This window comes from Ambystoma mexicanum, chromosome 2q, assembly GCF_040938575.1.
Source record: "Ambystoma mexicanum isolate Mex_15411 chromosome 2q, UKY_AmexF1_1, whole genome shotgun sequence".
NCBI lineage: Eukaryota > Metazoa > Chordata > Amphibia > Caudata > Ambystomatidae > Ambystoma > Ambystoma mexicanum.
In genome coordinates this window covers 432811170-432839002 of record NC_090924.1, presented here as the reverse complement: position 1 = coordinate 432839002, position 27833 = coordinate 432811170, and the positions used below count along the sequence as shown (strand labels likewise).

Genomic DNA, 27833 nt, shown 5'->3' with positions numbered 1-27833 from the left:
TCTCTCCTCACATCTCTAAGTCAACCCATCAGCTGCACCTTCTCAGAGGTATTCTTCCTTTTCTCACTTTCCCCCAGAAGCTCACTGTCTCCAGAGCTCTGGTCCCTCTAGGCTGGACTATTGCAACAGCCTCTTTCTAAATCTTCCTGCCTCTACCCTTTGACCTTTACAACTTATCCAGAACAGGACTGCAATACTTGTCCTTGGCCTCAAGCCCAGGGATCGTATCTCTCCAGCTCTGAAATCGCTGCACTGGCTCCATGGCTGCAAGGATCAACCTCAAGACCCTCTCCATCGTCCACAAGCCATTCTGGGGCCTGGGACTCTACCTCCAACTTTCTCTTCAAAAACATCTTCCTTCTCGAGATCTCAGCTCATCGACCTCCAACTTTCTGAGGCTCAGACACTTGTCCGAGCAGAGAGTTGGGGGCAGATCTATCTCCTCGGATGGGGCCTCCCTCTGGAACAGCCTCCCTGCCCCGCTCACTTGAGCAGAACCACCTCCAGTTCCGGAAGCAACTCAAGACCTTCCTTTTTTTCTTCCTCTCCCCTGCTCCCCACACTGGTCACCCTCTGAAATCGGGCCCAGGCTCTTGAATGTCCAGTTACCCTTGCGCTGCCTCCAAGCTCCCCAGCACTTAGGGGTCTGTATCTGCAACCCTACAGGCCCTTCTCTCTGCGCTTTTGAGCCACCCTCGTGGTGGTGGCGGGGGGCTGGGGGTGGGGGGTGGGGGGTGGGGGCCGTGGGTGGGGGGTGGGGGCTGGGGGCAGGGGGGGGGTGTGTGTGTGTGTGTGTGTGTGTGTGTGTGTGTGTGTGTGTGTGTGTGTGTGTGCGTGCGTGCGTGCGTGCGCTGTTTGGGAAGGTGTGTGGATGAAGAAAGATACAGGTTGGCCGGAAGTATGGCTTATTTTAGGAGTATGAAATTGATGCAGGTTGTGAAATGTCAGCATTTTGACTGGAAGATGTAGAGATTGCATTTTATTTGGGGGGGGGGGTGTGTGTGTGTGTGTGTGCGCGCGCTGTTTGGGAAGGTGTGTGGATGAAGAAAGATACAGGTTGGCCGGAAGTATGGCTTATTTTAGGAGTATGAAATTGATGCAGGTTGTGAAATGTCAGCATTTTGACTGGAAGATGTAGAGATTGCATTTTATTTTAGTTGCCTAGTGTGTCCAATGTGGTAATATGATTGATGCCCACTTCTGGTAACTCTTGGTGTCTCTGCAGGCAACTCCTGTGTTCTTCTCTCTCTAAATAGTAGTAAGATCATCACGCTCTTATATGGTGCTTTTTCAAAATTCTATACTTTGGATTAATAGGTGTTAATGTTGACCAATTTAGTTGTACCCAATGTATCGATCTCGAAGGACCACTGTCTTGTTTTCTCTACTGGGATTCTAAATTGAAAATATAGGAAGGCTCATACAGTAACAAAAGAGAACTTATGTACAGTCCTCGCACAGGACTAAGAGCATCACCTGGCTTGACCAATTCCCTTAGCTCCTCAAGATAAGACATGAGCATGAAAGGCTGTTTCAAGAACGTCTGGAGAGCGTCCTACACGATCATGCTAGTAAAGGAGCAAAGTAGGAGTAGTGCTTGACAGGAAAATCTAGGCAGTCCTACAGCTGCAAGCAGGCACTAATAATGGTCTTCACACTTTTATTGCTTGGGCCCCCCCTGAGCAAAATGTGGGCAGGCTGGGACCCCCCAAAAATGCCAAGTGGACAGCAAGTCCAAATGGCTATGAACTATTGTGTGCCGTTGCCGCACCCTGTTCCTGGTACATTCCCTGGGCTCCCACACCTGCTCCCATCACATACTCTGGACTCCCTCATCCCACTCCTATCCCAGTTCCTGTGCTCTCCCCACCCCACCCCACCACAGACCCTGGGCTCTCCCAACCCTGCTCCCACCACTATCCTATGGCTCCCTCCCATCCTGCTCCCCCCCACAGTCTCTGGGTTCTCCCAAGCACAGTCCCAGGGCCAGTGGCGGCTGGTGAATTTTTTAAGTGGAGCAGCATAAATATTTCCCCCAGAGATGCCATAGCGACGGAACGTAGCGATGGAGCCAAAACCAATCAAGTGAGACTCCGGTGGTGGTGGTGGGGGGCATTTGTAAAATAATGGGTTAAAATTCTGCATTTTAGAGCACACTTTAAACAAGTGGGTAAAAATTGGTTGAAATTGGCTAAAAGCCAAACAGTTTGCAATTGGCACTGGGGGGTCTGTCAGCTGCTGTATGTCTCTAATATCCATTTATGTTCTAAAAACTGAGAATGCCACTTACCTAACACGCAGTATGCTAAGAAACAGTTCCAAAGATTACTAGAACTTAAAGAGGCTGAATGGAATGTTTCAGTATGTCACAAGTACCCAGGGTAAAATGACCCATTTACCCAAAGAGAACAATATTAAATACACTTTTTAAACAACCACAGTCATTTAGTAGGGTTTGGAATATCAGGAATCTGTGAGCTGCTCAATCCAAACACTGCAGGTTTCCTGCGTGCTAGACATAATACTGCCAGAGTCTGTCCGAGTCTCAGCCGCATCTTATGGAGAGTCTGTTAGCAAGGATATCTCTGTTTGTAGTTTGTGTAGCGCTTACACACTGGGTATTCTAGCGCTTTCAGCTTCTCTGGTAATTTACTAATAATTAGACGTACCAAAAATGTATAGGCATGTTGAAAAGATTACAACACTTCCAAGTTAATAAATAAATAAATAAAACAGAACTAAGTCTCAGGGGGCAAAGTGCTCGTAGCTAAAGGTAAGGAATGGATAAAGGAGCTCTTGATGCCTGTTGAAAACGCTTTTTGGTTTGTATAGTGAAGGTCTCTTACAGATTCCTGTCTGTGTTTAAGGTTCCCAGAGTTAATGCACCTTGGTGTTAGACACGATCTCGCATATTAAAGCATGAGTAGAATGAATAACACTTGTGACAATTGTCAATTACCACCATCTTCAATGAAATTCACATTACAAAAGTGGAAAATACCATGTGCCAGTGAAGGTGGTTACTAATAGTGGTACATTTGACCAGGAATAAATTGGCACTATTTGGCAAACATTTTCAATGGTTCCACGAATCACTAGAATTGTTGGGGGTTTTGTTCTATTGAAATGTTCAGAACTTTTCCAGAGATTTGTCCAGAGAAGTCTGAAGTTGCTGGGTAGTAAGAATTAGAACTCTGCAAGGGAGGGCATTCTGCTGCCATTTCATAACTGGCCCTGTCCTGCACGCGCCAAAAAGGCCACTGCATTTCAAGTGGCCTTTAGCCTAGTGTCACTTTGGAGGAATCTAACATCTACCCTGGTTATGACTCATCTTGGCTGTTGTAGAGATAGAGGACCAGATTTGCTTTTTTTGTGTGCCTAAAATAAACAATTGGGCAGATTGGACTCTAGATTCGAGACTCCCCAACAAAAAAAGTTTACTTTTATTTTTCAAACTGTGGGTGTGCGACTCCCTGGACATAAGGCTGCGGCCACCAGGTGATCGTGCCCGCCAGTTTGAATACCGATGTGTGACTAATACCACACATCTCACCCAATGTGTTGCTACACAAGGAACCGGGATACTTTAGTATTGTCATTTATATTTCTACAAGTAGCACCATAGACGTCTCCCTTGGTGAAGCTTGTTAGACTGTATATGTAATCGGGTTCGTGCCTAGGATGTTCATGACTGCTGCAGAGGGGAATTGAGGAACAGATAATGCGTTATGTCACGTGGGGGAACTGTGTCACAGTGTCACTTATTATAGGCAGATCGTTTAACTTTTGTAATCAGTAAGGGTGTGTATGGTGGTGTGATGGGTCCAAAATATGTTTGTGCATTCCTGATAAGTATAGGTAGCCAGATATAAAGAGGGGAATGAAATCCGTTCCCCATTTTTGCCAGGGCAAGGCCTTTGGCGCTGCCAAAAGTAACGCCATCCAAACAGCTACCTAAGGTTTACTGCTGTGTGAGAAGGAGAATGCAGGGAAGAGGTTGCAGATGCGGGCAGGGCGTCAGGCAGGAGAAATGCTTTGTACTAGGGTGGATGCGTCTTGCCGCATCTCACGTGAAGATAGTACATATTTAGTGGACTAAGAGAAGTATGTGTTGAGTTAATTTAGACATTGTTTTTTCAATGCAGTTTTGGAATAATTGAAAACCATACGTGTCGCACGTCCCCATTGCTCAATACCTCTATACCTCTGGGGCATTTCATCCAACCGGACGCGGGACTATTACAATATTATCACAATGCTTTCATTAAATGCATATATAAAAACCATGGATTACTTTTCAAATGACTGTGAGATTGTATGGTACATTGGCTTATTTTGATTTTCAATTTTATATTTGAATATTTTAGTAATTTTTGCCTGCATTTTAATATTTTAGCAACGTTTTATAATAGATAAGAAAACACTTTAATAGAAGGTGCTCCAAAAATCAAACCATGCATTCTCTATATTTTAATGTTCCCTCTTGTTAGAAAACAACCTAAACAATTTCCAAATGTCTTTAATGTTTCAAGTCTAAACATGGCAGGTAGTGACATTACAGGGGAACAGAAGTCTTGTCACTCATTGTTTATGTATACTACTGCAAAGGTAAACCAGGTCAGGTAAGTCAGTTGGGGTCCTCCCACCCTTCAACGCACTGACTCAAGGACACTATTTGGAGACTGCTGGGGTTGAGTCCTACCTAAACCCAGTCCACTTAAATCCCTGCTGTGTGCGGCATTGCTAACTTTCGGGAATCAAATATATTTTGATCCCTGCACATGGCTTGTAGTTTAATGGGCGACGTAGTTAGGCCAATTTTAGAGCCAGGGTAGGGTACTCCTTTGTGGTGAAGGACAGCATGCTAAAAGATTGGTGAGAAGACTCTGATAACTAACCACTGGAAAATCGTGGAAGAGTTACATGGAACATCCCTCTAGAAAAGTACTGTCAGGCATCACAAGGGTGTTGTACAGCTACATGTTTAGCATTGGCATCACGGGTACAAGACTTTTGAGAGGTTCTTGAAACGCTTGGGTGGCGATGGAGAGGTTTAGAAGTCCTTCCAGCTCCAAACACGTGGGGTGTGATGTAAAGTAGCGAAATAAAGTAGAAGTGAAATGGGAAGAGGAAAAGTGGACATTTTAAAGAAAAGCGAAAAGTGAAAGACACGTGTAGAGAAGAACGGTTTGGAGAAAGAATATTAGGGAAGTCATCATGACCTCCTAACGGTCCTAACCCCTCATAGGACTACGTTATTCTTCACTTGTCGCAGCAGGATGACAACCCTGCACAGAATCCTGTGTATGTGGCGTTAGGGATCACCTCTACGTTATCCCCTGCCAAGTAAAATAAATAAAGCATGCTGTGGCATTTGTTTACTCACACCCAAACTGGTCGACTTTTATTTCATGGGGGCACAGAGGGCACAATGGGAGGAGGGGAGGCAAGTAAAAGGGAGGGTAATGTACTACAGTAAATGCACGTTGTGTGCCGCAGGGCATGGGCTAGTGTAGGACACTATGTGCATTAGAGGAATGATTCACTCCATTGGCTCCCTCTGTCTGCATGTCGTGTTCTTTTGAACCTTGACATGTGGACACTTTCTGAGCTACTTGGGCATGTGCAGCACAGTGAGTAGCCGCCGGTCGCTTGTCCTGCCACTGGATTGGCAGCTTCAGGCACTTATTTGTCAGCAACCAGATTGCTTGTTTATGATATGATGTGGCATTTATAGTGCGCCTGTACACAAGTATTTTTAGGCGCGACACGACAAGGAGGGGGAAACAAAGGGAGGACAAAATAACGATCCTAGTAGGCCTTGTGTCATTCAGATCGCGCAAGTGCGGGGAAGAGGGAAGGGGTGAAGTGCCATGGGGAGGGGAAAGGGGACGTGCAGTTGACTCACGTGCAGCCACCGGGTGGCTCATAAGTGCAGAGAGAAGGGACTGTAGGGTTGCATATACAAACTCTTAAGTGGTGGTGAGCCCAAAGGCAGTGCAAGGGCAACTGGCCATGCAGGAGCCTGGGTCCGAGTTCAGAGGGTGACCAGTGCGTGGAGCAGTCGGGTGCATCAGCAGGGGAGAGGAAGAGAGAAAGCAGAAGTGAAAAGGAAGGTCTTGAGTTGCTTCCGGAACCAGAGTTGGTTCTGCTCATGTGTGAGAGAGGCAGGGAGGCTGTTCAGAGGGATGCCCCACCCGAGAAGATCGATCTGCCCCCAACTCTCTGGTTGGAGAAGCGTCTGCCCCTCAGAGTTGGAGGTGGAGATGTTTGGAAGAGAAAGTTGAGGTAGAGCAACCCTAGGCCACAGAAATCCCTGTGGATGATGCAGAGGATCTTGAAGTTGATACTTGCAGCCACGGGGAGCCAGTGAAGAGACTTCAGAGCTGGAGAGATACGTTCCCAGGGCTTGAGGCCAACGATAAGTCTTGCAGTCCTGTTCTGGATAAGTTGTAAAGGTCAAAGAGTTAGAGGCAGGAAGATTTAGAAAGAGGATGTAGCAATAGTCCAGCCTAGAGAGGACCAGAGCTATGGAGACAGTGAGCTTCTGGGGGAAAGTGAGAAAAGGAAGAATACCTCTCAGGTGGTGCAGCTGATAGTTTGACTTCTTAGAGACGTCAGAGATGTGAGGAGAGGAGAGCCAGAGAACATTGGTGGCACACCATTCCTGAATTGTGGCCAGACAGTCTCGTATGAGAGAAGAAGCAGAGGTGGCTGATGGGAGCCTGAAAGAGAGCGGAGTTTCAGCCGCAAAACTTTGAAAATTGGAGCAGAAATTAGCGATGCAGCGGGCAAGAGGTGCCCATTAGTGGTTGAAGAGCCAGGGAGAGAGGTTAGGCCCCTGGGGAACACCACAAGTAAAGAGAGAGATAGAAGAGTGGAAAGACCCCAATTGACCTGAGCCGGTCGGTCGGTGAGAAAGGAGGTCAACCAGGCCAGGGCCTGATCAGTAATACCAAGGTTGTCGCTGAGACGATTGAGCAGGATGGCATGGTTGACTGTGTCGAAAGCAGAGGATAGATTGAGGAGCATAAGGACAGAAGGAAGATTAGAGTCAAGATTGGAGAGCAAGTATTCACAGGTGTTCAGGAGAGCAGTTTCTGTGCTTCTAGCAGCTCTGAAGCCAGACTGGGTGTCATGGAGGCAACTAACCGATTCAGTATGTAGATTAAGCTGGGAAATGGCCAGCTTTTCTAAGAGTTTGCCCAGGAAAGGAGTCATGGAGATCGGGTGATAGTTAGCTGTCGAGGAAGGATCGGCTGAGGGCTTCTTTAGAAGGGGGTGCACAAGAGAGTGCTTAAGGGGGAGGGGAAAGTTCCAGTGGCAAAGGAGTGATTGCAGAAATCGGCCAAGGATATCTTGAGTTTTAGTATTGAAATGAGGCCAAGGCCATACAGTGGACCTGGGAGGGAACAGGAGAAGTTGAGACTGTAGCACGATTGGCCAGCTCCTTGCATATTTTGAAACGTTCAGCCGAGTTGTTAGATGCCGCAGATATGCAAGCTTGGATGTAGGACAGGGAGTCTGTACTGCCTTTGCAGCAGGCCAGTTTGTCAGTGGGTGCGCCCGATGCCCTCCACTTCCTCTCTGCCACCCTACCCTTGCGTTTAAGGGCGGTGAAGTTGCAATCGCACCAAGAGTTGCACTTGGATTTGGGCTTCAAGCGGATCCTCATGACAGGGGCAAGGACATCAAGAGTGTTAGAGATAGAGAGATGAAAGTTGGATAGGGATGTGTCTGGGTGTGATTCAGCCAAAGGTGCAGGAGGAGAAGAGAAAGTAGCGGCAAGAGCCTCAACTGACACACGCTTCATGGGTCTGATGATCGAGAAGGTAGGTGGCAGTGCTGGAGTCGGCTTGACATGGGGAGATCAGAACATCCCAGGGTGTGACCTGCAGAGTGAGTAGGGCCGGGGGGGTGGGAGAGAGACAGAGAGAGACAGACCGAGACCTGAGAAGGGCTGGTAGCATCCAGGTGGATGTTCAAGTCTCCAAGGAGGAGAAGTTGGGAGGTAGAGGTCAGCCCACTCAGAGAGGAAGAGGACGACCTGGCCAGGCAGCCTGTAGATAGTGAGCACAGTGAGAGAGGGGCCAGGAGAGATAGACAGCCTGCAGAACAGGCATTCAAAGGAGGAGGAGTGCTGCATTGGAATGATAGAAGCAGGGATCCACTCTGGGAAAATCAAGGCTACACCCCCACTGGGACGGTTGGTTCTGGGTTTGGAAAGGATCTTGTAGCCACCGGGAAGGAGGGTGTAAACAATTCGTGACAGAGCTGGCCGTGAACCAAGTCTTGGGGGGGAAAGTATTCAAGCAGATGTGTGTGCATGAAATGATACAGGAGGGTCATAGGGGAGTAAAGTGCACTGTTTGTTGCACTGTTCGCCTGCAGTGTTGTCACTTTAATCTTTCTCGCATGGTTCTAAAGTCATGCCAACATAATGCGACGGACGCAAGTTGGCACCAGAGTCGGCAGTAGGAGAACACAGCCGTATTGCAACAAAAGGACTGCAAAAATGCACGCTAAGGCTGACCCTTGAGTTGTGAAGAATGATCGCAAAATTAGATTTGTGCCTCATGTGTAAGGAGTCCACATCGGAGAAAGCGAGATATTTAGGTCTGTGATGTGCAAGTCAAATGACGGTACGAAAAGGATGGTACGTGCAAGCAGTGATATCTTCAGTGTTTTTGGGCCCCTCACCGAAAACAAAGAAATGAAGGGATCCAGAATGTCTGGTCGCGGGGTCGTGCAGCCCTTGTCGCGATCACAACCCATAGCATCGTATGAATAAGCACCCTCTTCGTTCTCATTATAATCCGAATAATACACACACATCATTTCAAGACTTTAGCAATCCACGACGTGGTTACGTGTGATCTAGCATAGGTGCAGGACACTTTTTGATCAGTTGCAGCCAGTCACTAGGAAGGTATATGGGATGTAGTATAAATGCAGAGCATCGATGGTATGAAAACGGTTCACATGACCCAGAATATACAGCAGACTGAGATTAGCAGCCTTCCAGAATGCAAAACTGCCGAAGCATGGAGACAGTGGAAGGAACGAGAAAGGTACACATATTGCATAGATAGTCAGTGCACAGAAGCTACCGGGAAAGTGTCCTCATTCAGACAGACTGAAATCAGAAGATGGGCGTGGTTATCAAGAGGTGTTGCTATTAGAGAGCAAAGAACCAAGCGACTTTGGTGTACAATATATCAATGCTCTCTTTTATCATAGATGAAGCACCACTAAAGACAATTAAACTCTTACTGAAGCATTTTTGAAGCTTATAGCCCGAAAACAAAATCACTCCGATTTAGGGAGTGGCAGTTTTGGCAGGTCATGCAATACGAAATTAAATGAGATGTCCAGGATTACATATTGGGCGCAAATGCTAGCTTCGCCTCTTAACCAAGCTAAACTTTCTGCACTACCACTTTCTTTTACAGTTCTTACCACAAGCAAGGTGCAATTATTTGTTAATTTTGCACTTTCATGAACTAAAATAATCACATTTTATAGAACTGACTTGGAAAGTACACAAATCACATAACCCAATATGACAATGTTTAAAAAGAAAACGTTATAGACCCATATTGTATAAAATAGGAATGGTTCTAGCTTCATAGTTTCCATCATCAAGGAAAGTACACCAATACCAGCATACCAATTCATGTGATGTTAAAATGTCATCTGGGCTTCTCTTGTGTATTTTAAAGCTTGAAATAGGCACAAAGCATAGGCTCGTGGATTGATATTTATGATGCACATATAAACCTTTGTATTGTACAAAAAAGCAAACCGTTTTTTGTGTCAAATAAAAGGACCTTAAAATATTCTCACCAGACGCCTTTTGATATTCTGTCTGCTGTCTTCTGTCTAGAACTCCTTCTACCCCAATGCCCTACCTAAAATTAAAAGAAATCAGGTAATGGGCTAAACAGAAGACAGCAAAGTACTGTCAGTGATTCAAGAGGAGATGTGCAGGATCACTGTATCATCTGCTGGCAAAGCCAGGATATGAGCATGAACTCTTTGGTTCCACGGTCTTCCATTTGGGTATGTAATAACTTTTTTCCGGATGTATAATTTATGCTCATCATTGGTTGGTTGCCTATGTTTTATAACACCCGCTCTGAAGGAACTGAATTCTAGACCTTCACATACGGATGCTATGTTAGTTTTTATAGCCAACGTTATCTTGTGCAGGTACATTGGTGATTATAGCACAGGGGCGTGGCCTGGAGCTCGTGCTGTAAGGCTGTGTTTGAGCTGAGCTCCCGTACTTATCCGACAAATGATCCTGTAACACAGCGTTTCACTGCTTTTACTTCTCCCTCTTATCTAAGCACACAATCGATAACCTCTGCTGACAAGATTTGGGTTGCGCTGAGTGTGCCTACTTTTGGCTAAGGCGTGATAGAGGCGACGGAGATCTGGACCTGCATATCGCACAAATGGAAATAAAATGGCGGCTGACACACGCAGCCCGACTCGTTTTCTTGGGGGTCCTGTTTCAATTGAAATATTCTACTTTTGCTGTTGTCACCTGCGCCAAAATACGATTAAGTTCGTCACGTGCGCGTTACAAATGTAAAAAATCAAAATCAAAATTCAATGGAGCCGAGATACGAAATTGCAGTGCAGGAGTGCGATATCAGCGACCGAGTGTGGATGACTGAGCTCTGGAAAACAGAGCTGATCCCTGGTATAGTTAGACCCCCCTGTGGCAGTGGTGAACACCGCTACAAGCGGCTCACCCAGGACGGCGTTTAGGTCCCGGGCCCTGCCGGAGCGCTAGTGTGAGCGACCACTACTAGCACAAACAGCGCGCCATACGAACATGTAGAGGGGGGAAACAGCTGATCTACCCGCACCGGAGTGCCGGGGACGAGGTGCTTCTGATGTGAGGCGCGTTGCTGAGAACCTGCGCAGGCACCCGTTAGTCGAATACTACGGACCGGGAGACTACAACGGAGCAGCTGACTTAGAGTGCCTCATTCGCTTGGAAGCTAACTGCGGCCAGTATCTTGGAGGCGTCCCGTGAGGACTGTTGAGCCGTGCTGTGAAGCGGGCACTTAGCAGGTCAGTGACGGGGTTGCCGCTGTCTGCGAGGGAGCAGCTGGCGTGCAGTTATCCCCTCTTGCAGTGGAAGAGCATACCTATAGGACGGTAGCTTGCCTGCCCCTCTCGTCGTTGGTGGCTGCACTGCCCTGTGTAGCAGGGACTCAGCACTTTTTCAGGAAGGGAGTCGGGAGAGGGGGGGAAGTGTCTGGTATGGACGCCCTATAGCAGATGCATGGAAAAGTGGCACAGCGGCCATAACCACAGCAACGAGACTCCCCCTTCCCCCTGCATGGTGCCTGTGCCCTTCATTGGTGTGCATAGCCTGGCTTTTGCTCCCCAACCATATCCCTGCACTCCTTGTGGCGACTGCAGATTGCCTCAGATCATCGGAGCCAACAGGCTTATAAAAGATCTGGCGAGTAACAGCATCATCCTCCCTGGTGGACCCACATCTACACACCAGACACAGCCTTCTGGGGGGGCTCCTTGAGCATTGGCGCCTGGCTCTTGGTCAAGTTCTTGGCTCCTCTGTGTGGTGTGTATGTGAAGACTCGGTTCAGTTTAGACCGATCGAGTGTAACCAGTAACGCAGGTGCTGCTCTTGCTTAGTGCTAAGTGGCAGAAGAATGCTTTTTATCACAAGCACTTTTCTGCAACTGGTAGCATACGTACCGGGGCAGTGAATAACGGACAACAAAATGCTGCAGAGCTGCACAACAGGACATTGCCTGGACTGATACACCAGTGTGTTCCAAGGTGCTTGTCTTGACACTTATGGCTCCTAAACCTGCGTGCCCTGCATACCTTTGCAATCAATCAACGCACACGAGATCTGGTGGGACACCTTTATTGCGGCATCAACTAAGGAGTGGCATTGCAGGGAAAGAAACTTAAAGTGCGGCCGAGTCTGGCAAATCGTCGGCGCGGCAAGTTCAGGCCGCAATAGATTTACAGTGGCCTAGTAGGTTCCTGCTGCAGTAAAGCTTACGTCAGGTACATGATTCAGCAGTTACGATTTTGGTGCACGCAGACGCACTGCACGCTAAAGCCACCAGAAACCACACTATGCCCTCAACAAAAAACAAACAGAAGGCCACCATCATGGACTCCTTCGCAGGTCTCGGGAGGACGCAAGCCTCGACAGGGAGCAGTAAGAGTACAGCAAATAGTGAAGCCTGGGCAGTCCCACAAGAGGACAAGGTACTGGCAGCAATTGCAGCATTAAGAACCTCCCTAGAACACCAGATTGACAAGGTCAAAATAGATGTGCAACTCTTAAGCCAAGATGTGCGGTCCTTAGCAGAGCGAGTCACAAACACTGAGGAACTTGAAAGACACTACTGCCACCACCACGGATCTCGCCACCCGACTGAAAACCCTTGAGTCCAAAAACTGCTTCCTGGAACAGAGAGCTGAAGATGCGGAGGGCCGCTCCTGCAGAAATAACGTCAGAGTTCTTGGCATACCGGAAGACACAGAAGGCAGTGACTCAACGAACTATATAGAAAATCTGTTCCTGCAGGAGGTCGGCTCGGGCAAAATATCTCAGGGATTTGCTGTCAAAAGTGCTCAATCGATCTCTACAAAAGAGGCTACAACCACCCGGATCACACCCTCGCCCTATAATAGCCAAAATACTGAATCTTAGGGACCGGGAGGTGCTTCTGCAGTTCTCCAGGGACGGCGGAGTGATAGGAGGTGGCTTGAATGTAACCCTATACCCAGACTATACCCCCTTAGTGCAGCAGCAACGGAACAGATTCATCTCAGTTAAAGCCAGGCTGCAGAGAAAGGGGGTTAGGTACATGCTCACGTAGCTAGCTAGACTCAAATTGATACATGAAGGGAGGTCAACATTCTTCGAGAACCCAGAGACAGTGTCAATGTGGATGGAGCACAACAACCTGGACAAATATGAAGATCGTACGCAATGGGAGGAGGGAACTGGAGCCACCAAGACAGCAGTTGATGAGGAGCATCGCCGCACTGCATCATAACGCGATGCCTGGAAATGAAAGAACGAGTGTGCACTCTGGTAATGAAGGCAACTATAGCGCTGACGCAAACTTCACTGGAGGTTCGACCCGCTGTCACAAGTCTCTCCCCTTCTCCTGTTTTTCCTGTTTGCTTGCGACCTTCTTTTGTGACTTCTTCCGCACGGTCTGGGATTTATATAAGCCCGTGCGCGGGTCTTCGGATTCCAGCGTGCTTCGTTCAGATTGTCCAGGAAGGAACAATGTCCGTGCGCGGAGGCACGGAAGCCGTGACTCGAGCGCGGAGAAAATCCAGGAAAGTTCAGTAAGTTAGAAGGATGAAAGGAAAGGAGGAGGAATCAAGGAACTGGGAATAGGGAATTCAGGAAAATAGCCCCGAGCGAACTCCGGCAGCACACGTCCAGCTACGGCGAGCAGTAGCGTTGAGACGCGCAGAGCCGCGGGGGTGTGTCTGTTTAGTAGTGCGCTGAGCGTGGAATTAAAAGCTGGCAAACTGCGTTTCGTATTCAGCTTCCATGTTGGGAGGGTTACTACATTCAGTGCTCTATGGGTCAGGGACCACGAGGTCCAAAAGGGACCTAGGCGACTGTTCATGACACCCACAGCCGCATAGTGGCGTACGATGACATGCACAAGTTGCGTGGAAATAGCAGCTATTATGCCGGAGATGGGGACCAAGCCCACTGAGCTCTAATGGAATTCACCTCAATCCATCCGGACAGTCGACAAGTGCCTGCTAGAGGACGCAAGCACTGGTAGGCCTTAACAGGCTACATCTGTTGGGCATAGTTGGAACCCCATGTTCCGGGGTTGGTTGTTTAAGTTCAGTCTGATTCACCCAACCAATGTGATTTTATTCTACCCATTGTTTGATAACTGTGCAAAGCTGAAGGTCACACGATATTGGCCACTGTGTAATAGCAGGACTGACGGTACATGAATAAAACATGGAACATGTATAATGTTACTGCCGCATTCAGATGGGGCCTGGGGCACCGTGTACCAGTGCCTAATAGTCAAGAAAACATGTGCAGAATATGGCGCAGATTAAGTTCATGATATGGAATGTGAGGGCCTTGGCACATATATAAGCAGAAATAGTCAAATCATATCTTCAGCGCAAAAAGATCTCAATAGCCCTGTTAAAAGAAACCCAATTTACAGCTACAGAGCAGGAGACCCTAGTATAATGCTGGGGAGGCGCAGGACTGCATACTCGAAGTATGTAAGAGGAGTCCTTATATGGGTCAATGGTTTGCTCCCATTCCAGTTACTAAATTGCAAAAGGGATACAGAGGGCCAATACATTATACTCGGAGGGTATTTGGGTGGTACGGAATTGATCATAGTCCACTCTTATTTTCCAAACCACATCCAAACATTAAGCGCATGTATGACCCCCTACAGGGATGCCTTCTTTATCTGGGGCGGGGATTTTAATTGTGTCCATGACCTGGCATGTGACAGATCCATACTAGTCAGGTGCCGATCCTCTCCAGCCACAACTGCACTTAATAATGCCCTAATTGATCTGGCCTTGATAGATGTTTTGAGAGAGATCCTTCCAGATTTGAGAGGATACTCCTATTACTCCTCCCCACACACTAGGTTAGACTACATCTTCGTGGGCACTGACCACTTAAAGGAATTTGCAAGTGCAGAGTATATGGGTCGCATCAGATCAGATCACTCCCCACTTATTGTTACAAGGAATCAAGAGATGCCGCATACCCCTGTCCCAACGTTGCGCATGCCCACGGATGCACTGTCAGAGCTAGACTTTCGAGAACAACTCAGCGACAAATTAGACCTCTTCCTGAAAGACCACATCGGCAGCGTTAAAAGTTGGGGGACTGTTTGGGAAACCTTAAAGGTGGTCCTTAGAGGTGAAGTTATTGCAGGGGCTGGTGGAGTCCGCAAACAATTAAGAGCAGAGTTGGAGGTCTTAGAGGCCAAGGTTAGGGAACTAGAGTCATTTGCAACCACACACGTTATCTGCTGGGTGGGCCCTTGAAGAGGCTCAGTCTGACTGCCGAGCCACTTAGGAGAGATGATCAAGGTTTGACTATGTCATCAGCACGGAACGCGCACACGTGGAAGGGGACAAATCTGGGAAACTGCTCGCTTTGCTGTGCCGTACGGAATATCCCAAAGCCCCATTTACGCTTTTACGAGATGAATGTGGGGCGTCTTGGAGAATGCAGACTGCGATTAATGACACATTTGCCACCTATTATGCCACATTATACAGCCACAACCTATCCCTTGGACCGAATCACTAGGACAAGCACCAGCACCCTCAAACGTGGTTAAAAACCTTGGATGCAAATTCGACTCCGATCTATCCCTCACCAAACACCACCAAACGTATCCATACCGTTTTCTTTCATTTACGTATCCTCAGGCAGATTTTCCCCCTACCTCACCTATCCCCACCATTTCTCAGCCATCAACTCTATCCTCTCCCGCCTTGATTATGCAAATTGGCTCTTCCTAGGAGCCCCGCATCTCAACTACGGAAACTCCAAAGAATCCAAAATGCGCCAGCACACCTGCTCATTAACCTTCCCGCCAGAGAACACGTCAGCCCTACCCTGAGAGTGCTCCACTGGCTCCCTATTGCTCGACGCACCACCTTCAAAGCCATGTGTGTCACCCAATGCGCAATCCACAACACTGGCCCTGAATTCCTACGAGACATAATTGTCACTTACCAACTGTCCAGGAACCTCAGATCTCTCAATGCATTTCGCCTAGTGATCCCACCGCATGGCTCCATAAGACTTGGTGGCTTCTCCTTCTCCATCCAAGTGCCAATCATCTGGAATTCCATGCCCCTACACATTCACAATATTGAAAACCACCTGAAATTCAGGAAGGCACTTAAAACCTGGCTCTTCCCAATACTCTCCTAAGACACTGCACCCCGTGAATACTACACTAATATCCGCCTCCGCTTTCGATCTTAACTCGGGGGCCGGCAGCTCTCGCAGCAGTTTCACCTGACACACCACCACTCTCCTCTCAACAACACTGCCCGCTGTCGAGAACTCCAGGTAAGCCAGCAGCTTTCATTGTGGCTTTCCGATCCACCAACATCCCTCCCACAACAACATCCCAACCCTACAAACACCCGAGCTAAGTCAGAAGCCTTTGCTGTCGCTACGCTCGCGTCACACTCACAGCGAAACCCTGCCCACCAGTCCACACGAGAGACGATTAACAATTAGATAGGGGCCCTGGCTAGCGCACGCACATATTAACTATTCACTGCCACTGTTAACCCACAACGCTCACCCTGGGAAGCTTCCACCACTAGCAATCCACATCCCTATTCCCCAAGCTAGATCCAACAAGCCCTCGATGACTGTTACATTACAGATTTATTTTCTTTACAATAGGCTGTAACCTAAGGCCTTTCATGCCTAGGTCCCCCTCCACCTACACGAATTGTGTGGTAGCCCCCTCTGTTTGTTCGTTTTAGATGGAGACCCCAGCACCGCGAAACTGTGGCCGCCTGCCGACCATAGAGGATTTTCAATTTTGGCGCAGCCTCTCTTGTCTTACTATATGATGAAACATACTGCAGGGGGATATCAGGACTCTCTTCTCAAGGTCTCCCTACTTAGCCCTCTACTCAAATTGCACTGTTAGTGTAGGCTCTAGCTTGTTTAGCCTTGTACTCAATTGCATTGTCAGGTGTAGGCCTCTCTCCCACTATGCAGGACTCTCAAATCTTGCTGTGCTCAGCCTTGTTCCTAAATTGCACTGTTAGGTGTAGGAGTCTCTCCCACTATACAGGACTCTCAAATCTACGGTACGTAGATCTCACACCACTAGCGTAGAGACAGTGCATGATAGAATACACCTACGGTTAAGCGCATCTGGCCTAGTGCACACATAGCCGTCCAGACTGAAACACCTGACGTACCTCAACACCTCTACCACTAGCATGCAGAGACCACCACCAGAAAGGAATTTGGTATAGTTGACCCACATAAACTCTCTCAACAATAGCAATCAATATCTAACCCTCAACAGCACCCACCCATGTGTCTGACCTCTCTCGGGCTGCTTAGTCAAGCCTTGCCAACCACCCAAGTCCTAGAACGGCAACTTGTACACATGCATCTCCTAAACTAACCCCCCTAGAACTCTCCCACGACATTGACTGCGGTCACCAAGGGCGTTCAACCAAGTAAAAAGCGCATTGAGGCCGCACACGTGGGGAAAGAGCGCTATATAAATAACAAAATACAATACAATATACCATCTAATGTCATAGCGGAGGTCTTCACACAGATCAAACTTCCATGCCTCACTAGCAGTCAACGTGACCTTCTGGACCAACCCGTCACCTTACAAGACCTGGAGGAAGCAATTACCGTATCAGCCTCAGGCAAGACCCCAGGAGGCGATGGCCTTCCGGCAGAGTTTTACAAAACCTACCAAACCACACTAGCCCGACACTTTCGAAGGTCTTTGAGGAGACCTTTGAAACAGGTGAACTCCCAAACACGATGCGCAAAACATGGATAGTCCCCATCCTCAAACCTGGGTAACCAGCCGATGTATGCGATTCATTCAGACCCTTAACCATGCTTAATTGCAACGTCAAATTGGGTATGTGCCTGGTCGTAGCACCACTTTAAATCTACGCAGATTACAACATAGTATTGATCAGACAACAGGGCGCTCACAGCAATATGTGGTAGCATCATTGGATACGATTAAAGCTTTTGATTCGGTGTATTGGGAGTGGATAGAAGCTGCACTAAAGGGTTTTGGGTTTGGAGCATTCTTTAGGAGATGGGTTAAAATACTTTACACTTGCACCACCGCTAGGGTCAGAACAGGGCGATGCATATCTAGGCAGTGGGACATACAGAGAGGAACCCAACAGGGGTGCCCTATCTCCCCGATGCGCTACATACTTGCGTTAGAACCCATAGCGGCATACCTCAGACAGGTGTACCATGAGGCGGGGATACACACAGAAGACACCACACACTTACTCTCATTGTACGCTGATGATGTACTACTTTACCTATGCCAACCACACCATAATCTACCCATAGTGCTAGAAGTACTAGACTACTTTGCAAGGTTATCAGGGATTACAGTCAACAGACACAAATCATGCGTATTTCCCCTATATGGGCTAAATTAAACTAGGCTGACTTCTGCCCTGGACTGGGGCCTGAAGTGGGAACATGACTCCTTTCGGTACTTAGGCATATGAGTTGCTCACACCCCAGAATGATCACATACCTTAATTACATTAAGAGCAGTGGAGGGTGTTAAAAGATCAATGGTGTTTTGGTACCGACTGCCTCTTTCGCTTATGGGCAGGGTGGCATGCGAAAATGATCATTTTACCCCGACTTCTGTATGGATTCACAAATGTCATCTATTACATTACAGCCCCTTTTGTTCGAGAATTAGAGGCCACATTGAGAACACTTTTATAGGGCCCGAGGAGGCACAGACTATCCACCCCCATTCTGTCACTCCCCTTTGAACAGTGTGGAGTCCAGCTACCAAGGCTTGAATATTACTATCTGGCGGCTCACCTTAGCTTTTGTTACCAAATGGCTGGCGGACGAAGCCACAACAGAACATAGTTTGCGAAACGCCCTGATCATCTCTATGCTATTAAGGGAAGCGCTGTCTCACCACGGGAGCAAGCACGTAACCTACCCATTACTACTAACGGTGGGCAGACAGGTCTGGCTAAGGATGCAAAAAATACTGAAGCTTAAACACCCCAATTCTCCTTATACCCCCATCCTAGTTAGCACACAGAGGGATCCAGGGGGGCTGAAGGCAGCACGATGTTGGGAAGAGTCAGGCATTGCAACTTGGGGAGACATGAAAATGGTACCTATAGAGAACTCCCAGACCTCATCCAGAAGGAGTGTCTCTCGAGAGGGCAGTTCCTGATATATATGAGGGTAACCGAATTTGCTAAGCGCACCTGGCCAGACTGGCCTGCAGAACCTCAGCAGAATGCACTGCTGGCACTCATGTATGATTTAGATAATGGCTGGAAGCCGGTGTCCAGATTGTACAGGGCCCTAATTGATAACACAAACACTGACCTTATGAGGCTTAAGATGTGGTGGGAGACAGACTTGGGAGCAGATATCACAGATGAGCAGTGGATGTGGGCGCTCAGCTATGTGAAAAATGTGTCGCGCAATGTGGGATTTAGAATGAGTCAAGTCAATCTGCTCCATCGCACATATATGATCCCGGCTAGGGTTATGTTAAAAAAATGATGCACCATCTGACTGCCCCGATGCTGTCAAGAGAGTGTCCACTTAATACATATGCTTTGGGAATGTGTGCTGATACAAAGGTTTTGGACTAGAATTAAACATACTTGTGAGAGTGCAGGGATTAGTAGATATAAGTGGACGCCATAGGAATGCATATTAGGGATGTGCTCTAGAACCAGTAAGCACAAACGTGTCTCTAGGTTCATGGACTTAGCCTGCATATTAGGTAAGAGGTGCATAACTATGACTTGGGAATCAAGTAGAGGCCCGCAGTTTGAAATATGGCTAAAAGAAATGCAGCGCTGGTGTGTAGCCAAATCCACACCATGGGGACACTCTACGAATGTACATGGTGGCGAGGTGGGGCACCTCTGTGAAGAATGGAAGGCACTAGTCAATTCTGCCCTTTATCCCTCAGATGATAAACCACCATGAGCTACCCCAGATAACCGACAGGACTTGTGCAAGGTCCTTTCATTTGTGTTTTCCTCCTGCAAAATAAACTGTTCACCCCCTCTTGCTGTGTAAATTGCAGTCAGATATACATTTGATCACCTAAAGTGACAGGCTGTGTTCTCTTTTAGGAACAAAATGAACACTTGTAACATTATTGTTGCTCAACTAGTTGGGTATCAGGTTTTCGTTTTCTCTTCCTCCTTTCTCCTTTCTCCTTTCTACTTTCTCTTTCTCCCTCCCTGTTTTGACCCCCCGACCCTTCTATTTTCCTTTCTGATGAAAGATTATAGGCTTGTCGAATTACACTGTATGATGTTGCGCATGTGCGACTCAACACTGTATATCCACTGTATCAGATGAAAATGCCAATAATCAAATAAAAAAAAGAAATTGGTGATAATAGCACCTATTGTGTTAGAAAGCAAATTACATATACATACAGGTTTATCAACTTCGCACATAGGAATGTGAGTTGGCCATGCTGAAATTTGGTATTTTAATCTTGCAGTACATTGGACACAGAATGCATTACAGGATTAACTGATCATACCAGAATTGTACTTGATGACAAATGACAAGCAATAGGTTTAGAGGCTCAGCAGCACACCATAAAATATGCTGACGTGTGATATTTAAGATGTGTGAACCATGGGAATTACCTTGTTTAGATCAGGCCGCCTTGTGGATTCCCCAAGGTGGGGTCCCAGGGCATGTGTCCCTTTTGCTCTCCCATAAACACGTGTCTGACTGAAGGTAAATAAGAGCATTGGCGGTAGTTTGGCCTCCTGTCCACATGAATACGTCGGCTGAAGAACTTTGAAAGAGGTACAAAGTCCAAATTAGGGCTGAAAGTTAACCGAGTGGAGCGGGATCAGTAAAGAGCTACTTGCTTACAGTGCAGTTTTTGTTGTCTTGGATGTTTCCCTGAACTCCAGCATAAATACTGTCCTCCACCTTTAAAGTGCCTGCATCTGTCTATGGGACTGCTCTCCAACCCCTACTGTTCCCCTTGGTTTCTGAACGCTGTAACGGTTCCTCTGTAGGCCATCTGGCCAGACCAGGTAACAGCAAGACAGTTTTTATCTACAGCTTCCAGGTCCCTGCCTAGGGTGGTGGGGGAGGTGCGGGTCCTTGATGAAAAAGTAAGGCATGTGTGCGCAGGCTGTGTGTATTGAGGTGAGGGCATCATTCATGCTCTAAATAGCCTGAATGGCTGAGAAAAACTCCAGGTACCGCGCCCACAGAACAAAGTGCTAACATCAACACATCGGGGGTGGCAGCTTATTGTTTTGTGGGATACAATAATCCGGGTTGTATGGTTGATTGGTGAATTGCCATAAATTCAAGTTGGCAACCAAGGACTTCCAAAGGACTAACTCTGATCCTGCCATGGTCTTTCTCCCCTCCAGCCAAACAAAATGCAGCCCAAAGCTTGATCTCCGTTTTAGTCAATAAAGGTTTCTGAGTCACAAAGATACCAATATACATTTTGTTTTGTGCTGATATTTTTCCAAGTGTCATCTTACTGTTACTCACCAAAGGAGATCAGGACCCACAAAATAACAGACAAGCCATTTGAGCGAATTTTCATTTCATTGTTGGCCCTGAAATGGAGAAGACTGGTATGTTCATTAATCTACTCGGATTGCCTTCTTTAGGGGGAATTTGGCAGACGTGGCAAAGGAAAAACGGGCGCGCATGAGTGTGAAAGTTGGGATGTTCTACTAGTTCCATGTGCAAAGCACTCTCAAGTTTGATTCGTTTAACTAGGGCACAATATAAAGTTAAGGCTTTCGACATCAATGCTAGTCACCCTCTAGAGCAGCTTTTAGTTGCAGTTTCTGAATCTAAGCCAAGGGCTGACTGCATGCCGCTACTGGGGTGCTAAAGTCTCATCACTTCCCTCACTTAGCTCTTTTATAATGCAACATTACCTAGGACGGTGTCAGTCTGTCTGAGAACAAGCCTCCTCTTGGTGTTTTCACCGGAGCAAAGCCACTGACACTATTGTGCTTTTTGTCCCACTCTGGCCATCCTCCTCTCTGACTGTGCATATTTCTCTCCCTTGGGTGCATTGCAGAAGAAGGGCTTGAAGAAGGCCGGTCATTCTGCTTCGACTTCGCAGCTGAGGAGTCAGAACCTCCAGGAAACCAGGAAAAAGGGCAAAATGAAACTGAACAGGAGCTCAGAAGATATCGTCTCCCAGCTGCAGAGACTGGTAGGTGTTCTCTTCAGTTCCCAGTTCCCATTACCAGAGCTTTTTAAAGGTAACCGTTATTCGCTCTTTGTGATAGTGGAGGGGTGCTCTTTAAATTTCCGCTAATGGGTTGGACATTTTTACTTTTCGCTATTGTATAATGGTTTAGGGCACCTACAAGCTGAAACAATTGCATTGGATTACATGTAGGAGGGGTAGGGTATTTGATGAGGAATGCACAGCTTGTAGAGGTTTAGCTTACCTACCATTGACCCCCCATGGCCATGATAATCCTTATTGCTGTTCCCACCGACTTCCTGCACAAAAACATAATTCTGGAATCTCTCTGAACTAGTTCTATCATTAGAAACCTCAAACTTTGTGCTGTATAGACACTTCCCGTGTTCTTTCTAAGCAGACCTCTGAGAAGTAATTGCTTGTTAGCTGCAGTAGAATAACTCCTGGGTTTACTCAAATGTTTTAATCAAGTTTGCTTTCAGGGACTTGCTTTATAAGTATTATGTATGTCATTGCATCTGTTCCTTGCACTGAAGTCCTGATATCGGCAAGAATAGCCAAAGTGTGCCGTGGTGAACAAGGGAAGCACTCAGAATACTTCTTAAGTAATACATTTATTACATCCATCCAACAAATGCCCCTCTTCACTGCAAGGCTGCAGCTGCCTGAGCTTCAACAAGGGGCCTTCCTACATACACACAGAAGGTTCTAACAGCAGGGGTCCCCAACCTTTTGTTAGAAGTGAGCAACATTTGCATGTCAGATGGATTGGTGAGCAATTTCTGTACTTTGATGTAATGTATCAGTGTTCAGTTGATGGTAAAATGATTGCAACACAAATCATAACTGTACTAAGATCAATAATGTTAATATTACACATCAATGACCAATTATTAATTGTAATCTCACCCAGGTTTAAATTTGCCCCAGGCTATTCGTAATGGCATTTAATATGATTTGACATTGAGTTGGTATGTACATGGAATATTTAGTAAATTAAGTGGCAAACGGTGCATTTTTAAACACATGAGACCAGCAAAAGTATTTTAAAACATATCAGGACTTAGAACAAATATTATAGAGTGCTTGGATTTCCCGCTCAGGAATTTGCAGGGGATTGAAGGCACCCGATATTACACGAGTCACAAAAATATGCATAAAAATAAGATAAACACACCCTGTCAGGGAATGAGACCAGGAGATGAGTTGCAAGGATGACAAAGTTGATATAATAATTAAGATGCTAGCAAAGAACACTGCTGCCCGAGAGCGCTCTGCCAAAACATTAAACGAGCAGCACATTATAAGAGAGAGTTACATCATAAGTGACGTTATCAGGTTCTGGTAGATGAGTTGTCTCTGGTTGATGGGGGACATATAGTGAGGTCGGCTCCATAGGCGAGATCAGGCACCCATTGGCCGTTGTGTCTCAGTCGATCTGGGCGCATGTGTTTCAGCTGGGCTCATCTCCGCGGTGAAGGGCAGGTCGAGCTGGGGTGACATGCCTGACCGTCTAATCTAAACAACAGACACTGAATACCGGTAGATACCTGGACCCCACATGCAAAGGGGTCTTTGGTCATTGGAAATAATATATGTACATTCCGACCTCGACATTTCAGGTTTTCATTAATACCCCACCTCCTGCACTCTGTACCTTTCCTGGGGGCACGCTTTACCGCCTATTGTTATTGTTATTTTGCATTTATATAGCGCCTTATATACCATTGGTATGGTCTGAAGGCGCTGGTAGGTTGAACGCCCTAGGGAACCGAGGTTCGGGTCAGTGGAGCGATTAGAGAGAGTCAAAGGTGCGTGTGCGCACCAGGTATGTGTGCAGCTGGTGCGGAATTTCTGTGGTAGCTGCTTCCTAGCGATAGGTGTGGTGGTTGAGGAATCAGGGGTATGTGTTCGGTCTGGCAGGAGTTATCCAGTCCGTGTGAGGCAGCGTTAGGCTTGACGAGAACGCCTGGCTGGGGGTGAGAAACCAGCAATGTTTACTTAGAGTGATGGGGAGTGAGCGGCGGATGTTGATATGAGAACAGTTATACCGAATGGTGTCATAGTATCTCTGTGTTCTACTTGAGTGGTGGTGTAAGGAGAGATTAAGCGTGGGGTGTGAAATGAAGTATGCTTTTACAACGGTTCCTTGCGTTCCACATCAAAGTCTGCACATCACGCAATTCAGAGGGGTCCGGTCCGTGCGATGTGTTTTGTTTCTCATCTGCTCTTATGCACTATTTATCGGCTCAGCAAATTCATCCGTATAGCATACTCCTCCATCTAGCATAATCATGCGCTCTGGTCCATTTATTCATTTGTTTCGTGCGTTCACCCGCTCCCCAGGCTCATCTGTTACGCACTCATTCGCTTCAGAGGCTCATCTGCCACTCACTCGTCAGTTCTGCATTCATCAGCTCCATTCACTCTCCGTACAATGTACTTATCTGTTTTGAGTACACTCGTTCTCTCGCTCTTATTCTCGTTCGTTCGACGCATACCCGTTCTCTCGCCATACTCAGCCGCTTACCACACTCGGTCGCCCGACAATACTCAGCTGCTTGCCATACTCAGCCGCTCGCTACACACCGTCGCTTGCCAGATTCAGCCGATAGCCACACTCAGCCGTTCCCTAAGCTCCTCCGGGGTCCATGTTCTTCCCCGCGTTACACTCAACTGTTTTCTACATTCATGTGTTCTCCATATTCATTCAGCCGCATTCTACACTCATGTGTTCTCCACATTCATCTGTCTACCACATCTATTTGCTCTTCATATTCGTTCGCTCTGTACGCTCACTGCCCTCCACAGTCATCCGCCCTCCGCAGTCGTCCGCCCTCCGCAGTCGTCCGCCCTGCGCAGTCGTCCGCCCTGCGCAGTCGTCCGCCCTGCGCAGTCGTCCGCCCTGCGCAGTCGTCCGCCCTCCGCAGTCGTCCGCCCTCCGCAGTCGTCCGCCCTCCGCAATCGTCCGCCCTCCGCAGTCGTCCGTCCTCCGCAGTCGTCCGCCCTCCGCAGTCGTCCGCCCTCCGCAGTCATCCGCCCTCCACCGTCATCTGTTTTCCACAGACATCCGCTCTCCACAGACATCTGCCCTCCACAGTCATCTTCCACAGGCATCCACCTTCCACATTCATCCGCCCTGCCCGGTCGTCCGCCGTCCACAGTCATTCGTCCTCCACAGTCATCCGCGCTCTACAGTCATCTTCTACAGGCATACACCCTCCACAGGCATACATCCTCCATAGTCATCCGCCCTGCCCAGTCGTCCGCCCTACCCAGTCATCCGCTCTCCACAGTCCTCCGCCCTCGACAGTCGTCCGACTTCCAGTCATTCGCCCTCCACAGTCATCCGCCCTCCACAGTCATCCGCCCTCCACAGTCATCCGCCCTCCACAGTCATCCGCCCTCCACAGTCATCCGCCCTCCACAGTCATCCGCCCTCCACAGTCATCCGCCCTCCACAGTCATCCGCCCTCCACAGTCATCTGCCCTCCACAGTCATCCGTCTTCCGCAGTCATCCGCTCTCCACAATCATCTGTCAGCAGCGTTCATCTTCCATGCGCATTCCACACGTTGGTACTCTGCCGATCTCCCACTTCCGGCCTCTCACCCTCCACATTCCTCCGCTTTCCACATTCTTCCGCTCTCCACACCCTGTCGCTCCCCCATTCAGTCGCTGATACTTTTCTCTACTCATTACGCGCATCTGCTCTCCACGTTCTTCTGCACTGTATGCTCTCTTCGCTAAACAAGCTCCTTCGGTCTGCATGCTCTTCCATTCTCCACCTTCCTCCACTCTCTACACATAGCCGCTCTCCATACTCGGACTGCTTTCTACAGTCAATTGGTTTACAGACTCATCCATCATCCCCATTGATTTTGCTCGTATTATTCATCAGGTCTCCAGACTCAACCGTCTTCCAGACGCACCTGTCAACCGCTTTCATCCTCCACATTCATTTATACTTGTCTAGAATCATCTTTATTCATTCGCCCTTCTCACTCATCCGTTCACCATACTCATCGGCTTTCTACGCTCTATTTTTCTTTTATCCATTGATCATATCGTATTAATTACTTTACTGTATAGATCTACATTACTCGTTTTAATTTATTTTGTGAATATTTGATAGTGTTTTTTTTTTTTTTTTTGCTTTTGCTTTTGCTTTAGGTGCTTCGCTGGGTTGGTGTTATTTTGATGATGCTAGAACGGAACCGGTTGGTTTTAGGGAAAGAGCCAGGTTTTCAGTAGTTTGCGGAAAGCTGTTAGCTCTTCGGTTAGCCTGATGTGGGGTGGGAGAGAGTTCCACAGGGTTGGGGCTAGGGCTGAGAATGATGCTCCGCCCAACCTGGCTGAGTTTGTCTTAGGAATTACTAGGAGGCCGGCTGTGCTTGATCTAAGGGTGCGAGTGGGGTGATAAGCTATTAGTTTTTCTTGAAGATATTGCGGTCCAGTTTTATGTACTGCTCGATGGGTGAGGCATAAGGTTTTGAAAGCTACCCTACGGGCTACTGGAAGCCAGTGCAGTGTCTTGAGGGCTGGGGATACGTGGTCTCTTGGACCAAGCGCAAGTAACGCTTTGGCCGCCGCGTTTTGTGCTCTTTGAAGTTTGTTCATTTGGTAGGCATGGATTCCGAGGTATAGGGGGTTGCCGTAGTCGAGCCGAGAGATGACGATTGATTGTACCGCAGAGACTCTGTTAGGAAATGATAGATATGGAAAGACGCGCCTAAGGTTTTTGAGGTGGTAGTGGCAGGACTTTGAGACGTTGTTGACTTGGTGCGAGAGTGTTAGGTCAGAGTCTAGGGTGCATCCAAGATTTTTCACTGTGTTGGAGGGTATCGGCGAATTGCCCATGGCGGTGGCCAGGGTAGTGGGTGTGGGAGAAGATCTGGGTTGCCGCACACCATGATTTCTGTTTTGGAGGGGTTTAACAGGAGGTGGTTTTGGGTCATCCAGCGTTCAATGTTAAGGAGGCAGGCTGCCAGGTCAGGTCGTGAGTTAGGATTCGTGTTCAAGAATTTTAGAATTAGTTGTGTGTCATCGGCGTAATTGTAACATAGGATGTTGTGTGCACGAATTATCGGTGGGAGGGTGATCAGGTAGAGATTGAAAAGGAGAGCAGATAGACACGCTCCTTGTAGGACTCCTGTGTCGACTGGTCGGGCTTGGGAGGTAAAGTTGGAGAGTGTCGTTATTTGGTGCCTGCCCTTGAGGAATGAGGCTATCCATTTGAGGGCGGTTCCACGTATTCCTAGGGAGTGGAGGCGATCAAGGAGTATTGAGTGATTGATCGTGTCAAAGGCGGCTGATAGGTCTAGAAGGATTAGTGCGGCGCATCCCGCGGAGTCAGCAGTCATTTTAAGGTCGTCCAAGATAGAGGTTAGGGTGGTTTCAGTTCCGTGACAAGTTCTGAAGCCTGATTGGGCGGGGTCTAGGAGTTTGTTGGCTTCAACAAAGGCGTTAAGTTGAGAGTAGGCGGTTCGATCAATGAGTTTGGCGAGGAACCTGGTGTTTGATATGGGGCGGTAGTTTTTGGGCTCGAGCGGATCGAGCGAGGGTTTTTTAATCAGGGGTTTGACGTGCACCAATTTGAATGCGTCTGGAAAGGTACCGGAAGAGAGGGAAGCATTTATGATGGATCTTGCGTGTTCTCCTGCGCAGGTGGAGGCAAAGATTTCTTTAAGGGTAGTGGCTGGGCATGGATCTAATGGTGATCCGGATGGTTTGCGGGCAGATAGGAGTTTGAGAAACTGTTCTGTTGTTAATGGACTGAAAGAGTCAAACGTTGGTTGTGTGGAGGTTGCGGCTGATG

The 27833-nt window shown here is 47.7% G+C and overlaps 1 protein-coding gene across 1 annotated transcript in view; it reads left to right on the top strand.

Moving 5' to 3' along the window:
- HDAC6 (histone deacetylase 6) overlaps window positions 1-27833 on the top strand; it is a 1945770-nt gene that overhangs the window by 93583 nt on the left and 1824354 nt on the right. The window contains exon 3 of the mRNA XM_069647471.1: window positions 21882-22019. Coding sequence (XP_069503572.1) covers window positions 21882-22019 — 138 coding nt within the window. The remainder of the gene's footprint in view (window positions 1-21881; window positions 22020-27833) is intronic.